This window comes from Salarias fasciatus, chromosome 12 (assembly GCF_902148845.1).
Source record: "Salarias fasciatus chromosome 12, fSalaFa1.1, whole genome shotgun sequence".
NCBI lineage: Eukaryota > Metazoa > Chordata > Actinopteri > Blenniiformes > Blenniidae > Salarias > Salarias fasciatus.
Window position 1 is genome coordinate 19729437 of NC_043756.1, and position 18369 is coordinate 19747805.

Genomic DNA, 18369 nt, shown 5'->3' on the forward strand with positions numbered 1-18369 from the left:
GATTACGGGGACTGTCGGCGCTGCTGTCACAGACATTTTCACAGGGAGGGAGTCCGTGACGCAGGCACCAACCCGCCTCTGATTGGATGAGCCGCCTCTCCTGGGCGGGGCCAGAGGTTGGTCCCTGACGTCACTCGTGAAGTGGGCATGCGTGGTGACGGACGTCAGCCCCCGTGGCTTTATGAAAGTCGAAATCCCTCCATGGGCATCTCGTCGGGCAACTGCTATAAAACGCGTTCGGTCGGCTAGAAGGAGCTCGCCTCGGAGGACCCGGGTTTGAAGACGGTCCCGTCTCCGCGCCGCTGTCCTCGCGTGTCCTCGCTCTTCTTGCTCCCGCCTCGCTGCGCTCCGACAACACAAGCCACGGGGACGAGACAGCGGACGTAACGCTAGCCGAGAGAAGGGAAGTGGGCTCCGTCTTCTCTTTCATCAGGCAGGTGAGCCAAAACGTGCCATTTTAACACCGCGACCAGCTCACGGTGCGAACGGTGTTCAGTCAGCAGGACCCGCGGAGACGCGCCTGCCGGCTCCTCTGTGGATGCAGGCGCAGGCGGTCCAGTGGTTCACGCTGGGAGATGTGAAGGTCTCGCGGGCAGCTTAAAGGACTCGTGTGCCGGCGTGACCGAGTGTCTGCTGATGCTCCGGTGTGGCCGTGAGCACCAAGGCCCATTGAGTCAGGCTCAGCCTTGATCCCCGCCACTGTTTATTACCTCTCCCCTCGAAAGCGCCACAAATGGTCGCGATAAAGAAGAAAAAAAATGCTTTTCCTGCATTCGCTGTTTGTTTGGTCTGGAAAACCCAAGATGCCTCCGCGCTTGTAGATAATGACGGCTTTATTGTGACTCTATAACACAAAACACTGCAGATTGAGGATAAGCATGCGTCGCTAAAATACTTAATTCTTTAAAAAGATCCACATAAAATTAATGAACCCCAGAAGAGATAAAGCCAGGGTTAGAAACGACCACTGAAACCAGGACATTTGATGTTATTTGGTTCATTGGTTCTTGTGATGGCGGTGTCCTGGAAACGTGGCTCTGCAGGTGCGTGTGTACGCTCCGTGTGCGCTTGCATAGACATCTGTCACAGGGAAAACACACACACACACACACACACACACACACACACACACACACACACACATAAACACAACCACAACTGAAACGATCACATGTGGAAGGTAAGGAGTATGCCAGAGACAAAGCTTGATGATTATGGCCACGCATCAGTAATACCTGTATTGGTTTATTAAGCAACTAAATATAAACCCCACACGTGCAAAAGAAGAGTCCATTTAAACCAGTTTGTAGCTAAATTCTCATTTTGCAAAATGATCATCTTTCATAGTGTGAAAGTTAATATTTGAGGTGATGTGATTAATAATTCTAATCATTGTTTTGTTTATTGGCATAATGACTTTTTTCTGTAGAGCTGTCTTTCTTATTTCAATGAAATATCTTGCTGAGCTTCTTTAACCTGTGTCTGAGTGTTACCTAGGCTCTATTTACCAAGCCTTTGTTTCGCACCTGTCCGAAGAGGAATTTATACAGTCTGTTGGCATGGATTAATCATATTGGTATGTTGAATTGGCAGAGCAAGGCTATGATTCATTGCAGTCTATAATCACCTGTTATTTTTGTAAAGCCTCGACATGTTGCTCTCTCATTTATGCCCTAAGGCATTAAATAAAGTTATTTAGCCGTGTTATTGAATAGAGAAATACAATAAACTAATAAACCAAACTGTAAATGTGGAGTTGAACAGAATACTGTTCTGTATTCTACTTTTTTTTTTAGTATCACTTCAGTTAATCAACTGCTCCTTGGTTCACCCAGCTACTCAGTTTTCATCTTTTTGAAGAAGTGTCACTTTTCAGATGTAGCCTGTGAAGTTGCAGGTGCGTAGAGGGAGAAGAGCTCAAACCACAGCACTGTTCAGACGCTACTCAGTAAGGAAGGTGTCAGTCAGTCCATCTTCTACTGCTTTTTATGCTGCGGTAACATGTGAATCTCTGCCTCCGTTGTTTTTTCACTGCCGTTTCAATCTGTGATGAATGAGGATGTTTTTGGCCCCGCCATGATGACGAGGTTTTATTTCGTTAGCCTTTATACCCAGGTTGACTGGGTGATCTTGCATGTTTGCATGGGTCTGTTTTCTACCCACCAAAGATCACAAAATTGGAAAATTTAAGGTAAATCTTAAATCAAGATTGTTAGTGCAAGTAATTTTTCCTTTCTTTGACTTATTCTTTAATGTACCATGCCTTTCACAGTTATTTTAAAGATAAGTTATGACATAAAATACTGACCACTCCTTCGCATATGTGTGTGTGTAATACCGCTGCTATGATGTACAAATCACGTCATTTATGAGGCGTTTTATTTATCCCGTAAATACAACTGCAATCACTGCTGCCATCATTTCTTCTGAATGCTTTACTGTGATTAAAACGTCTGAGTCAGATACCGAGCAGAGGATCACCTCACAGGATGCCGGGCTTGGCCAAGAGAACACATGCGCGCACACACACATGCACACACGGAGGTGAACTGGGTCGTTGAAATGGATTCCTGGCCCTGTTTGCTGTAGACAGCATGTGACTGAGATTACACTGTAGTGCTGGGTCATGCTGTAACCTCCCACTGTATTCCGTAAAGGTGTGTAAGTGTGGTTCATAGTAAATTGTTGACATGGACCATTATACCCTGAAATAATATTTTTTATTGATTATTATATTCTGTGATTTTTTTTTTTTTGTATATTATTTTTATTGCTAAGCTTAATACATGTTGTCCCCTTTTTAAAGTCTTGGTTTGCTGTGTATAATAAAAGAAATTGAGTTACATAGGGATTAAACGCTCCAATGCTTCATGTTTTCTCTGTATTTCTTGCATTATAAGGACAGTAAAAAAATCTGTTTAACAATCATATAGGCCTACCTCTGTAGCCTCTCAGTGGAATGAGTGATATTTCTTTTTCAAGGATATGTCTGGTGTTAAAGTTACCTTTTTCTTGAAGCAGCCATTCCTCATATAGGGATATCTTTATGTGTGCTTGCCTGTTAGAGCTGTGAATGATTGTCCACGTGCAGCTGCATTGGTTAAAAAAAAAAAAAAAAGAGGCAAACCTTTGTTTGACTGGATCACATATGCCCTTGTGTAATGAGTTAAAGAACAAAATGAGCATTCAGTAAAATTTTAACGATTTTTCTCCAAGTCTGAGTAGCAATGAGTGACTGGGAAAGACCACTAGAACCCAGATTTGTTGATTTATTGACAACTTAAAGCAATTATACTTTAGTGAAGATGTTAGCTTTTTTTTTTTTTCCTTCATCCCAGCAGAGCATTTTCAAGCTAGTGTATATATGTGTATTATGATCATTACCAACAACAATATAGGAAAGACCTCAGATCAACTGTGTCATTGTTCACTTGGGAGTGTGTGACTTAAAAGCCCATTGTATAACCTGAAACCTGACGCACATCCTCAGGTTTCCTTTGTGGAAGTCTTCACAGCTCCAAATTGATCCATGGAAAGTCTATTTGAACCACAGAATGCTAAAAGCAGTATACTCTCTGTCATTCATTTATTTCTTTTATGACAATCGGACTCATTCGTAAAATCTGCACTGAGACCTCTAGGAATACTACTATCATGCTTACGCACTCTTATCTAAAAAAAAAAAAAAAAAAAACGCATTATATTGAGAGGTTTCACTCTATGTATGAGAAACTTTGCTACGTCTTTTGCTTACGCTGTTACTTCACTCACCATTTATGCAATATATCATTCAAAGCTTTATGTAATATGATACTGATCAGCTTTTTTGCAATGCATGACAGCAACATAGTTTTATTGATTGATTCAGCACAGCAATATAGCGGCTTCTCTGCACTATGATAATACGGTCGACTGTAACACTGCTTCTGGGTTTTGTATTCCACTATATATATAATATTTTTAGCTATTGTTTCAAGAAAAAATACTTCTTTTCTTTTTTTAAAAAAAAATAAAAGTATTTCACTTACAGCTGTTTTGGTGCCTTTTTCTTTGAAATTGGACAATTGTCCTCCGCATATCACATTTCTGCTTTTGAAATACTGGAAGAAGACAGTTTAATGTTTGCCAAATTCTATTTCAGGATTTTCTAAAATCGTTCAATAAATATTATTAATCAAGCAAAGAACATCGTGAGCGTAGTGGAGTAAATGTCAGGATGAAATAAGGGTTCACCCGCGGCCCACATTTGTTCCCTTACTTCAGAAATGAGTTTGTCTTGTGACATTTCTTCGGGCCAATTAGTGCCGTTCTGAAAATACTGGGACGAATCAGCGACCCACATCATTTGTGAGTTTCATAAAAGTGTAATCGGCAGCATGGCCGCTGATGAATGAACCGGTAGCAACTCGCCGAGGGGGATTAGACTTGAATTACAGTTTCCCATTCAACTGTTGAGACCTGAAAGGTTGGACCAGCTCGTCCAGCTTACAACGTGCGTCTAAACTTGCGTTACCCGGCGAATACATTTTTCGAAGCTGATTTCAAATCGGTTAGTGCTTGTATTTACTGAGCAACCGTTTTTCCTCAGGGTGTCCACTGTGACGAATTTCTCTGTTGACTAAGCAAACATTTCTACTAAACTTTCCTAGTCTAAAGTTAACACTGCATGCTTAAGCTCAGTTTATTCCATCAGTTTCCTGAAGCTTTAGCTCCCAACAAAGTCGCTTTTAAGAAGCTCTCGCAGTGTCATTGTTGTGATGATTTACATTGTATTCTCAGACCAATTTGCATGAAGGCATCGCTGGATAAACCATTTTAAATTTGCCTGAGTGTGGCTTCAACATGTGGTTTTAAACCTTTTTCCTGGATTGGGACTGCAGTCTGCTGCTGTTTCTCACTCCTGGCAGTCAGCTGCATTGCAATCAAACCATGTATGTTTATTTGTTTAAGTGACTGATGTTACGTTGCAGCTAACTTTAGCTTTGTAAGGCGCTATCTGCTCACCTTCAGTGGACCGTGCTGCAATATGAAGTATGGTTCATGTCTTACACTCACTGTACTAGCTCAACTGTCTGCTCATTTGCTGACTGTGTATTCCTCAAAAGTAAAGTGTTTCGTTAAAAAAGAAAATCCAAGAGCCTTATCTGTTTTGTCTGTCCTCAGTCTCACCTCATGAACACAAAAACTTATCTTTAAACTGCATGTGTTTGTATTTCTACTGATATTTACACATACAACTACAATGAAATCAGTATTTATTAGAGTCTGACAGAGAAAAAAATGTATAAATATGGATAATTGACCTGGTTTGGAAAGTTAAATTGTAAGCTGCTTTGATAAGATCTAATTTGTTGAAGTGATTTACAAAAATCACTTTTTTCTTTTGTTTTTTTCGTCAAAACAAGTAATAAATGTGATATTACTAACACAAGTAGCCCAAACTACTAAATTGCTATTTTTCATATTGTACTGACAAATAATTCATGTGGAAATCAAAAAGGAGTTGTGAAAATATTACTTGGAAATACTCTCCACTAGCAAGTATGAGAAAAGCATGAACTGAACTTTCAGATTTTCCACCAATAATGTATCATCTTACCTGACTCACTCCACTGCAGCCCGGGTTTTCACACCGTAACCTCTAAACGCTCTGTTGGTTTTGTAATGAAGTCCCATCAAAATACTTTCTCTTCATGCCCCAGTCATCATTTGACCGAGCATCTTTGTTTTCTATGGAAACAGTTAATGTGTCAGGTTCGACCTTTTCCGTTGATAATTATTATCAAAGTGCTGCGCGGCGTGAGGGCGGTAATCTGTCTCCACCTCTGGTTACCGCATTGTGTGCAGCAACGGGGGTCTGGCTCTGCCAGGCTTAAAGGATTTCATCAACTTCAAGCAACAATGGATACCTTTTAGTTTATGGTGCTGCTGGGCTTGATAAGAAAGAATGGCTGAGGCCGTGGGAGGTGCGGCGACCTATAAGAAAAGTGTACAGTTACAGTATAAACCCTCTTTGGGAGCAAATGTGTGAAACTACACCCATTCATGTGGCGCTGATGGCATGCTGTGTGGGTGTATGTGTTGCTTTAACAACGGGTTGAAAACGCAGGGAAAGACTGCACATGTCTGTTCTCCTGATCCAAATGTGACTTGAAAATTCAGCTGCTCGCTTTTTCACAGTGAAAATCAGATATTTGGAAAGCCTCATTTAAAACCGAGGCCTCGGCTATACAAAACTGGATATTTATAAAACCAGATATTTCCTCTATGCTTTCAGAAAAATTATTAAATTATGTACAAACACATGAACCCCCGGTTAGGAGCCACTATATGCATGTCAAATCTATAGGCAACAGTGTTGAAGTATAAAGCCATGCTAACCAATTGGAATCCTGGAAGACAGGTTGTACACACTTGTGTCGCACACTGTGACATTAGTCTCAGCCACATGCCAACACAAAGATGGAGTTTTTTGCAGATTTCCACTTTAACCTGAGTTCTCACATATAATCATTGGCAATGACGTGTAGCTTTGAAATAAAAGGCCCAAATTCACTTAAATATCAGTTTTTACTTGTTTTCACAGACATGTAAACATGACCTGAGTCATCAATATTCTGCTGAAGCTAATTCATGATAAATTTGCATTAGTGAAGAGGTTTGTGACCTTTATAACTAAAAGATCTATTTCAGTTGACTTCACGTCTAATACGTTTGTCTGAAGGCACCAAACGTCCATAAACCTGCTTTGTGTAAACACTGCTATGTTTACCAAAACTACGGTAGTTTATGTTGCTGTTCTGAAATTAAAAAATTAATTTTGGGACTGCTGACTTTTTATTAATGTATTGAAAGTTTTAGCCATTTAGCAATTTAAGTGATTTTAAAGATATTAGCTATTTAGGCATTTTTAACTCCTCTTCATCACAGCTGTTCAGTCTACTTAGTTCGTCCTTTTGGCCATTTAACACTTTCACCATATCGTTTGGTAACATGTTAGGGTTTGATGCTTGTTTTACTTGACAAACTTTTAAACTATGAAGTATATGAACTATGAGAAGTTTCTCTTCACGTTTTTGCTTTTATAAACGATTTTACCTGTGAATGATGGTCCAGTTGGGACAAATAGCTGAATCGGAAGTGGAAGTCAGTCGACAAATAGCCCATTTTATACACCAGTGGTTTTGTGTGGTAATGTGTTCTGCTTCAAGTCTGCTGCTGTGTGCTGAGTGGCTGGGACTTGATGGTTCCTGAATATTCCTTTTGTTGATTCAGGATTAGAGAAGTTTGCAGTAAATCACTGAACTAGTGAGATGCTGCTCTTCTAGCTGCTACCATGCAGGTAGAAAACCAGAGCGTAAAGTGGTTTAAGAAGCTTAAAGGATGCTACCGATTCCACCCCGAACTGAAAAAGGCCACATTGCTTTTCCACCATTTTTTTGAGTAGCTTTGGTGAAAACATTCCAGTATCTCCATCAACTTTAATGTCTGCGTTGGTTGTTGGTTTCCATTTCTTCTGTAAAAACTGATTGAAGCTCATTAAAATGTAATATTTAAAGCACTAGTTTCATGTTGATTCCACAGTTAGAGGGTTGACTGAAGGTCTGTTTACGTTGTCCTGTTGCCACTCCTTCTTTTGCTGTAGTTTATGCCAAGAATAGGACGGCTTGACAGCTTTGATAAGATTGATCATGCTTGTTTTTACTGCACTGTATAATTGGTATAAAATGAAAGCTAAACAGAGACACTGCCAATAGTTACCAGGGATCTTTGTGGCAACTGACTTCTCTCTCAACTTACCACAAGAGTTATTTCGGATTAGTCGCTAAGTCTAAAATCTGGGACATGCTTCAAAAACAATCAAACTCTTATTCAATTTCAGACCAAATTTTAGCAATTATTTCATCATAAATGTCTCCCATCCATGTTTATAACTAACCTTCTACTTAATATTATGCAGAACTGGCAACATATTATTAATATTGATTATATCGTCCAGGTAATAACTCTCACAGTGATCTGATGATACAAAGCAAACGGTCGACTGCATGCTGTCGACGTGTCGTGCCTTCAAACGGGTATGGGAGTGGCGCTGATGGACACTGATGGTCAGCGTGCATGAGTTACCACCTTTTGGGACTTTGAGATTCCTGTTCTGACAAAGCTTTATCTTGGGTTCCAAGACAGTGTGGTGTCCTCATGACACAACATATTTGTCTCTTCAGCAGGTTTATCTGTCCTTGACAGCAGCAAACTATTGCAGTTCATTTTTACTGCAGCACCATGTGATCCCCAGTAAAATCTGTAGGACGCTGTGTGTTTGAGATAAAAAAGCCCGTGGTATTTAAGTTATCAGCTGCCGGACTGTGTGTCGGCGCGTCTTCACGTTTGTAATTTACTGAACCAGCTGCCGTCTCCGTGGATGTGCCTTCTGAGTCATGCTGTTTGATCACCACTCAACTCCACCGCACAGGAAGTTGACCACTGTAAACACGACCTTGTAGCCGCTTTACTGCCTCGCTCTCGCCCCTCGTGGTGAAATATGAACTCCCTCACGTGTACCATGTCATGTAAGGTATAGCGCACTGGCCCTGCTGTCTCATGCCTTATGTATATGGGTTCCAACGTGCTTTCAAGTCTGTGCTTGGTTTACACAGCAAATGTGTCATGACAGTTCATCAGCAAGGAGATTCAGTGTTTTGGACAGCAAGATGTGCTACTTATTGAGTTATTCAAACTTTTTTTTTTTTTTGACACACTGTATATTTTATAATTGAATAAACTAATTGTGTTCCCTTCACTTGACCAAAAAATCTCTTCTCAGTGCAGCTGGACGATCCATTCAGGACTAAGAAAAGATCAACTACTGTGCTTTAACATATGCTCTGTACATGAAAAAAATATTGAATTTGGCAGGGTCTATTATTGAAGAAATCATTTTTTTCTGTACTTTTCCACATTGTATTGTAAGCCACAAGTGCTCAGTAATGTATAGTCCTCTTTACTGAAGACTGGAGCCTTTTTTCAGAATTCTTTTACATATACAGGAAGTGAAATGTGTGATTTTGTTCACCGTTTTTGCAAGAAATTTGATTCTATCATTTGTGTGCCATGATGTATATTTTATACTGACTTCAGAGTATTTTAGCAGGCTACAGAAATTTCCATTCGCACCACCTTAAGCTTAAAATCTTCATGTGTGGCCCTGCAGCAATGTTTACCCTGTATCCCTCCTGTCAACAAAAAGTGGAGCAGTTTATATTCCCCTGCAGTAATTTGTTTTTTTTATCTACAAGTTGTGTTTCCAGTCATCTGATCATCGTAAATGCTTGCTTGGATTTTTGTAATTCGTTGAAATTCCAGGAAAACACGAGACTCCACACCAAACTGAAAGCTTCTCTGCCTGTGCTTCAGGTCAGAGGGCAGGTTGCTATTATAACACAGCAACGAGGGTGGATGTGTTCATTAATCAGCGGCACAGTTGGAAAGAGCGTATATTTACTTTTCGCTATGTTCATGATAAAATAATGATGCCGTCTCCTCATTGCACCAGTTGCTACACTAAGCTACACCACTCTGGAGCTTTTTGCTGTTAGATTGTTTTATTGGTCTGAATAACAATAGGGTTTGTTAAACACGCCTACACAAGAATATGGGAGGATTGCTTTTACTCATTGTTTTGTGTGTGTGTGTGTGTATTTTTCAGTTACTGTGGCAGCGCTCTTCATAACTGATTTGTAGTTACATATTGTTCCCATTTCATAATAGTGCCTTTCCAAACAAAGCTGCCGATGATTTATGAAGATTATAACAAGCTATAATTAATCAGAAATATTCCTAAATAATTGTTTTAAGCAAGATCAACAGTCGCTTCCTGCAAAATTTCTCCATTGTTTAGATTTATATGGTTGCAAACTGACTAATGCGTTTTGAATTAACAAAACGAGTCACTTGTTGATAATACATTTTATTTATGTTCAACAATAAATCAGATGTAATTGCCAAAGCAATCTCAAACATTAGTGTCACATCTTCCCTATCGGATTATTATTTTTTTTGCACTTTTACCAGCTGTATGACAGCAGACCTGCTCAGTTGCATTTTCAGGCATTAAAACTAATTTTATCAGCCATCATGCATCAATGATGGGCTCCTGGAGCCCTCCTATATAAAAAAGGTAGAGTCTAGACTTGGTGTAAAGCCTATAAATACGTGTATGTCCACTCACAGGTGAATTTGTCACTTGAGAAGAAGCCAGCTCAAACATCTGGTGCGGTAGCCGTCCTCCCACAAGATCCCACACAGCTCGGCACAAGCCTGCACAGGATCCACAGATCAGGTTACCATGGTTATAGATCCAGGCGGGAAGTGTCCACCAGCCCGTGTATTCTTGGATGAGTTAAAATTACCACCGCAGTTTCTTTGTTCGTCCTCGCCTCTCTCCCTCTGTTCACTACTCTTCCTTATTTTCCCCCTCTCCTCTCCAATGCTCTTACATGCAAACGCCCACGCTTCCCATGCTTTCATTCCTATACTTTACATAATGTGTGCAACTCATGAAACAGCAGATTTCTCCACTCTTATGTAATCGCATCAACTCGGTTTCACTGCTGCTCGCTCGCTCCACTTCCCCACGTGTCTCTGTTTTCTCCTGGCTGCCTGATGTTTTGTTGCGTTCGAATGGCTGCGTTCCCAGTCATCACCAGCAGACAGAACACACGGGGATGGGTCGAGCGGAGTGCTTTTGTCTCTTGGGCGACAGTGGAACCGGGCATTGGAGGATTTCATGCTACAGTAGCGCGGCTCTCCTGGTGTTAGCACATGCCTCATCAGACCTCACGTCCCCCAGAGGCTTCTGGGATACGTCCTGTCATACTCTGCATCTCACAGCTGGCTCACAGAGCACAGAGAGCCACAGGCTGGCCGGCACTGAGGTCAGCTCTCTGGTCTGTTGTCATGTCCTTTGTGTTACTCAGTGGTCTGAGAACCACTTGGTGGATGAAAGATTGACTAACCGAGTGATTCTTATTTATTTATTTATTTATTTTTATTAAGACCTGGATTATTTTATTGTTGTTTTTCTATCAGTTCTATTCACTGAACCTCTGGTTCATGGGAGCAAAGTTTTGAACAAGTCATACAAGGGAACATTGGGCTTGGAGTCACCTTTAAGTAAAAATAAAAACAGGTTTTTTAACTCCAGCACTTGTTAGTGAAGATTATTGACAATACCTCATTAAGAAGGCTCTTGTGACTCTTCGGTGTTTGTGCTCAACAATGAGCATTTATTTAACTTTTCCCATGCCTTGCAGCTGCTCAGCACATCACCTAACAGCAGATAAAGGTTCAACTGGATACATTACTGCATGAGTAATGCAGGGAGGTGTTCCAGTTATTTCAGTGACGCAAATTATTTTCCTGTCAGCTTTCAAGTAGCTAAAGTTCTCTTGTTTTAGCGTTTAAGCTGAGCTTTTAGAGCAGATGTCCAGTTCATGAGCTTCAGGTAGTTTCACTCCATTTCTAATCAGTGCATTAAATGTTGCTTTCATCGAGGATGTGTCTGAAACATTGAAAGGGGATCATGGTGTAGGGGTGGCCGTGAAGCCAGAGTATGTGCATTTAGCCTAAAACTTTGTGCCATATTAAACATGCAAATCACAAACTCCACGGTAGCAACGTAACATCCAATCACCGTCGCTCTGGCTTTGAGCCCGATAGAGGATGTTATTGTGGGACTCTTCACTCGTCATGCCTTCCTGAAGCCATTCTTTACCTGATGATCTAAATTATAATCAGCATATCAGCCTCACTGATAACTTTTGCTTGTGATTAAATGCTACCTGTCAAATTAACTTATGTCTCACCTCCCTCCTCCTCCTCCTCCTCTTCCTCCTGCTCCTTTTTATCCTTGATTCCTCTGTGACTCCTCCCCCCCTCTCTCTCTTTCACTGTCTCTCGTTTTCTCTATCTCTCTCTCTCTCAAACTGCAACCTTCTCTTTTTCCCCCCTCTTTCTTGCTCCTTCCACACAGATGCTCCCAGCCGCCCAGCTTGACAGGAGTGATGGGATGTGTCAACTAGGTATTACACCTATCCCAACATCTTACACTGCAAGCAGGGGTACTGGCTGGGTGGGGGAGGATCTTTACAGGAGGGCGCCGCGCCGGGGTCAAATCTGTTCAGATTCAGAGAAATATTGTGACAGAGAAGATTAGTTGATGTGCAGAGGACGCAACGCCAGGAAGGCATCCGTTAACATCTCATAAGACATTTACCAGCCTGTAGCTGTCAAAAATCCCACTGTGAGACTTCTTAATGTGACGTGGTTCTTTGGGAGCGTGACTGCAGTTTTATTCTCACTGAAGAGGAAATGGGAAAAAAAGGGAATGAGGATGACGTGACGCAGCAAAGTTATTCATCCAGACCTAAACCAGATATCAATGTTTTAAAGCCCAGGGCTATTAGAAAGTCACAATGCCCCCTTTCCTCTTCTTAACGGCCTTTTTTTCCTGTGTAATTAAATTTAGACATTTGTTTTTGCCGATAATGTTAAATGGCAAGAGACTCTCTGCGTGAGCAGATTTCCTTCATGTATTTAAGGAACTTGAGACAAATGAATCACTTTTTTTTGCAAACATTTGATCAATATTAGATTACAGCTGCAGGACATTTGAATATTGAACAACAAACTGATTTTTCATCTGGTTTGTAAGACAGTTGTGCATTACAGTGGCATTACAGTGGCATTACATGTATTTGCATGTATTTTGGAGCTTTGACCAATAGATCAACTCTGCAGCATAGTTTCGCAGAACACTTGGCTTCCCCTCACAGAGCTGGAACTACAGCGCGACCCCTGATGCCACATCTGTTTTATCTCAGACCAAACAGTCATTCTTGGCTTTAAACATGATGGTTTATAAGACATATAAGCTCAGTTGAACATCTGTTCGGTTCAATCAGCAATAGAAAAACTCTTCTCCTGCTAATAAGATGCTGTTGAGGCAAAATATTTGATAAATCTCAATATAACTTATTTATTTTTACATTAGTGCTTCTTAAAAGGAGAGAAGGGTTACAGCCATATTTAAAGGTAGAGCATCAGTAATCCATTGTAACAGATACCTGTCAACCCTGATAATCTACACAGGTGGTTTTGTGTGACTCAGATCTGTTTATTGAAATAGAAATCTTATCCTGGCTAATGTAACTATAGTATTCAGCATCAGCAGTAACTTGCTGTTAAGCCACCAGTGGGCTGTGAGTTTGGTTAAAAATGTTATTTTTTAAAAAATCCCAGATTTTCTTGCAGCTACTCATGCATTTATTTGTTGATGGCGTTTTTTTTTTATTGATATAGGCAATTCAACACAACACATACATGCACAATCAAAACAATCATCATTTTTATGAGCCTGTCCGATAAGGCATTCATCCTTTTTTGTTTTTATTGTCAGATAGGTCACAGTTCAACGGCTTATCTTTTTCATTGCGTTAGATATGTGGCTGTTCTCAAACTATCCCAAAAGGCCAGTGAAAGCGGTGACAAGGCTAGTCTGGTTCGCACAGACAGGGTAACCTTTTAGTGTGAAATTGGGCAGTGTCATTCGTACACCGTGCTCAGTGGATCCTGCTCTTTCTGCCTCCTGCACCCGTCTCACCACCTCTCCGCTCTCATTATTCTGTCTCTCTTCTCTTTCTAATGCGATCTCTCATCTGTCTTTCCCCTGTCCTCTGTTATTGTGTCTGTCAGACTGTAACTTGATGGCAACATAGACCTGAAGTGCATAGATTGTTCGTCTCAACACTTCCAGTTTTTAGATGACTTGATTAGAGCGTAATCGTTTTTCCTCATCATTGACTTATTTGCATATTACTCCTTTTGATCATTCTATTAATACTTTTGTCATTAAAATGTTTAAATGGATAATATTACTGGCAGTGATTAGGGGAGCATTGCTGAACTGTTTTCGTTTGGAAAAAAAATGTTCATTTATTGTATCCCTAAGAATGATACAATTAATTAATCATGGCTGCCTGCCACTGCTGGATAGTTATAAAGAATATTCATGAATTGTTTTAGTCTTCAGATAGTTAAATCACCATGTTGAAAAGTTGCTTTAATTATCTGTAACGTAACCAAGTAGCCCTGAATCGGGAAAACGCCAAAAAAATCAACTTAAATTTAAAACTCCTTAGTTATTCTGACATTGCTGTCATATCTGTTTTGTTTTTTTTTTTGTTTTTTTCCCTTTATACATTTTCTAGTTACTTGTGCTGTTATTTTTGGACAGAAGCAAAACATCAACCCTGAGATGTTAAACTGAATGTACGAGGTGGCAGCGTCTCAGACATTCTGATGTTTTCAGAACATAACAGTAAAAGGATGGCAGCCGAAATAGATCATTAATCTTTGTTTGTCTGTCTGTTTTTCTGCAGCAGGTGAGGCAATCCTGGACAATGCGATTGGACTGAAGGATTCATCTACAGTGTTCACACCAGAGCGAGATAAAGGGGGGACAGACGAGGACAGTAACGACGACACAAGGATGGGCGTGGGAAAGAACACCACCCCGAAGTCGATGGACAGCAGCAGCGAAGGAGGAAAATACGAAGAGGAGAGCAAGCATGGCGCCGACTTCTACCCCATCCCGGTACGCAGCTTTGTTCTTCTTTTGTCTGTAAACGCTGCTGGTGAGACAAAGCCACACAGGCCTAGGGCGAGTTGATCATGTGATAAACAAATAACCAAGACAATGTTTGCATGCAGCCTCATGTTGACTCAGCTCTTCTCCTCTCCGCCATTCTTTGACATTGCGTTTGAGCGGAAAGCCACATATTGCCACTGCAGCTCCGTCTATGAATGTATTTGTTTGTCCTTCTGGCGCCAGGCCACTGCATTATGTAGGTCAATAGAAAATATAAGAAGAGTCGCAATTTATCCAAGGCCCTCTGATAGATCTCACAACATGTGCCACTTAAAAGACAGCACAGCGTTTTCCATAACTGTTCAACATTAATGTATATTTACGATACATATGTGGAGATATAAAGACTTTTTTTTCTGATATTATATTGCATTTCTCTATTTCTCTAATTGTAGCTTCCACTGATGTTGTGTAATTTGTAATGTTGGGAAGCCGGCACATGTTAGCGGATAGACACATGCATTCACATCTAGAAGACATCGTCCTTGATCCTACGGTGCGTGTCTCTGGGTTGTGTGAGGACACCGGGAAATATCCACACCGGCACAGGAAGGACGTTCAAACTGGGCACAGAAAGCACCTTGAACCAGGAGTTATCTCAACTCCACTTCCTGTATGACAAACACAGTGTCCTTAAAGAACTTTAAAGGCTCCAGTATCTTATCTCAATGACAACTGTTGCTGACCATGAAATGAATGAATGAATGAATTTTTGTTACAGCCGTAATTTGAGTGTTAATATTTCACGTGGCGTTGTACATACAAGCCGAGACTGAAATGGGAAACCTTGACCTCTGAGTGTTGCCTGCCTTTAGCCCTGAGCCGACTGCGATCGATTTCATTTGTTTATGCTTTTGCAACAAGGAAAATTTTAAAATTGCATGAAGTTTATACAAAGAAGCCAAAACAAACTCGCCCTGACTCGCGTGCAGGACCAAATGCTTTGATGTAAAAGTCTAATAATAGTAATTTTCCAAAGACGCACGATCATATTACATTTTGATGTTGAATCCTTTCTTTTATCTCAGCTAATATTAATGAACAGCAGTAGTTGAATGTGTTCTGTCATGTTTGCTTTGCCTTCAGCTTTGTCTTTCGGGTCAAACCTGCTTCTGTGGTGGTTTGGTTTAATCTTAACTGGTAGAATTGTTGAAGAATTGTTTTGATTGAAATCTGGCTTCATTCTTAAGAAGAAGACTGACAAAACTAAACCTGCATTGATATGCTGTCCAGAAACATGGAGTCAAGCATTAAGATTTTTTCTTTGTTTAAGAAAGATTAATTTCATGTTGTTTCAGTCTGATTTCCCTCTGCCCACATGGACAATAATCAGTTGATGTAGATTTAGGGAAGTGCTCCCAACATGTTTTAACCACTGAGTTAAACTGAGCAGCAGAGTTGTGTAATGGATGGAACTGTTACCTCACAGCACTTCTTCAAATTTGGATTTGGCTGGCTTTGTAAGTTGACTTTGCGTGTGTGTGTATTAGGTCAACTTGTGACTCTTAGTTGCTCGTAGATGTGAGACTGTCTGCAAGTCAGTGTTTGCTCTGTGCTGAAATGGCTTACTGGGCTAGCTGCCCTTTGTCAGCTGGGATCAGTCACTCTAAATTGGACAAAGCCAGTATAGAAGATGGATCTTTCAAAGTAGGGCAAAATTTTCCACACAGCTGCGACGGGGTTTCCTGTGAAAGGCTGATAGATTTTCTTCCAGTTGTTAAAAAGAACACAGACACAAAGCTTCCTTAGACCGGTTTTACAGTCATTCTGTCAAACAAATGGAGGTAAAGATAATGTGAAGTAAGGTTTGTTTTCCTTTCCCACCGTGCTATTCACCGTTTCATCCGATGGGTTTGGCATATTAGAAGTGTATCTGGTCTTTGCTGGTCTGTGACCTCCAAGTAACAACAGACACATGGCTCGCTCGATGCCAATAACCGTTTCATTCCAACAGTTGTGCTTCAGGCTGGGAATCAGTCACACAAACAACACAATACTTTTTTTTTAATCACTCTTTTCTAATGAAAAAAATACGGTTAATGACGTATGAGTAGTTATGAGGATGCAGAGGACGTTAAAGGACGATAACATGCACGGACATGCACTCAGAGTGTCTTTTTTTCTTTTATTACTGTTGTGGAACACTATTACACCTGGACCTCGTACATGGATGCGCATTCCTCCACCGCGTCCAAATGAGGTTCTACTGTCAGTTGGGCAATTATTTGTCAACACCTTGCACACCCTCCTCTGTCAGATTTCCAGGAGCCGTCATTGTTTGCCGGCTGCTGTAATTACAACCTTCTTTGTGTTACATTAATGAAAACACAGGCGTTGGCACAAACCGTCTAAACTGATGCTCGTGCGTGTTTAGGTGGTGGTGAACGGCGTCGGCGGTGCAAATGGAGACCAGGACACTGAGAACACGGAGCTGATGGCCATCTACTCCAAGGAAAACCAGGCGGCCGAAAAGGTAACCGGAGAGTCGAATTGTAGAAGCGAAACGCCAACCGAGTGCTTCCCTCGCCAGTCACATGTCCCGTAAAGCAGAAACATGCAGCGTCAACTTCGTGATCATCAGCACTGTAATTTCTGAAACACAGTCAGCATCACAGTTTGCTTCATCAGCAACACCTTTAGCCCCATACCCGTAAAGTTCTCACTCAGCTATAGTTTCTCACAACAACAAACATCATGGTTGTGAATCACAGAGCAGCCAAACATGCAAGTCACTGTATTTGCATTCCCAAATGAGGAGATAGAAGTCACTTTGTTTGAAGGGATTTAAAAGCTTTCATTGAGGCAGAGAAGAAATTGTCACCCAAATTCTTTGTAAACCAGGTAAATCACACGTCCGCCAATGAAACGCCCACTGTACTGAAAACTGAACTGGTGTATCTTTAAAAATGTGTGGCATATCTCTTGTTTGTTTGATACAGAGAATAGTATTGCTGATGTAAAGACGGTGGAATATTAAATCTGTTACCTTGTGGTTAAAAGTAGTAAAGTGCTCAACCACTGCCGCAGCAGCTTGAACTAAACATTAAATGTGAAACAAAACAATTAGAATCATGAAACTGTCTCCCAGGTTTCTTTCTTTGCCGTCTTCCTCTTTTATCACTTGTGACAGTGCTTTCTTTTTTTTTTTTTTTTTTAAGCTAAGAGAACAAAATGTTGTGTTCTGCTTTTTCCAGGAAAAGTGTGATTCCTTCTCAGTCACTTCTTTGTTTTTTATTTGATGTTTTTTTTTCCCCCATTCATAAATTCCCGCTCTTCTGGCTCATGAGTATTTCTGTGCAAGTTAAAATGCCATAAAATATGTGGATGAAATAGATTTGGCTTTCCTCTTTATTCCTGTGCAGAGCTCGATGTCGGAGACCCTGGACAGCACAGACAGTGTGGACGCCCGGAGGATGGACATGATCTATACCATTGAAGACACCCCGCCCTGGTACCTGTGTGTGTTTCTAGGCTTACAGGTAAAGACACACTTTGGAGATGAAATGTAAAAACACACCAGCGCATTCCCTGTAGAATCAGTGTGTGTGTGTCGTGGTGAATTTTGTCAGGAGTGTCATCTCCGTGCAGTATTTTCCACGCACGTGTGTCGAGGATTCATTAAGATGTTGACGCCAGGCACGAAAATAGTGTTTGGTCGTCAG

The 18369-nt window shown here is 40.9% G+C and overlaps 1 protein-coding gene across 3 annotated transcripts in view; it reads left to right on the forward strand.

Moving 5' to 3' along the window:
• The first annotated feature begins 169 nt into the window (after positions 1 to 169).
• Positions 170 to 18369, forward strand: part of slc23a2 (solute carrier family 23 member 2) — a 32529-nt gene continuing 14329 nt past the window's right edge. Inside the window, exons 1-5 of one of the 3 annotated variants that reach the window (XM_030103924.1) lie at positions 170 to 437; positions 12032 to 12080; positions 14439 to 14653; positions 17082 to 17180; positions 18070 to 18186. In XM_030103924.1, the coding sequence (XP_029959784.1) occupies positions 12032 to 12080; positions 14439 to 14653; positions 17082 to 17180; positions 18070 to 18186 (480 nt within the window). In that variant the 5' untranslated portion in view covers positions 170 to 437. The remainder of the gene's footprint in view (positions 438 to 12031; positions 12081 to 14438; positions 14654 to 17081; positions 17181 to 18069; positions 18187 to 18369) is intronic. The other 2 variants (XM_030103925.1, XM_030103926.1) reach the window with 2 other exon arrangements.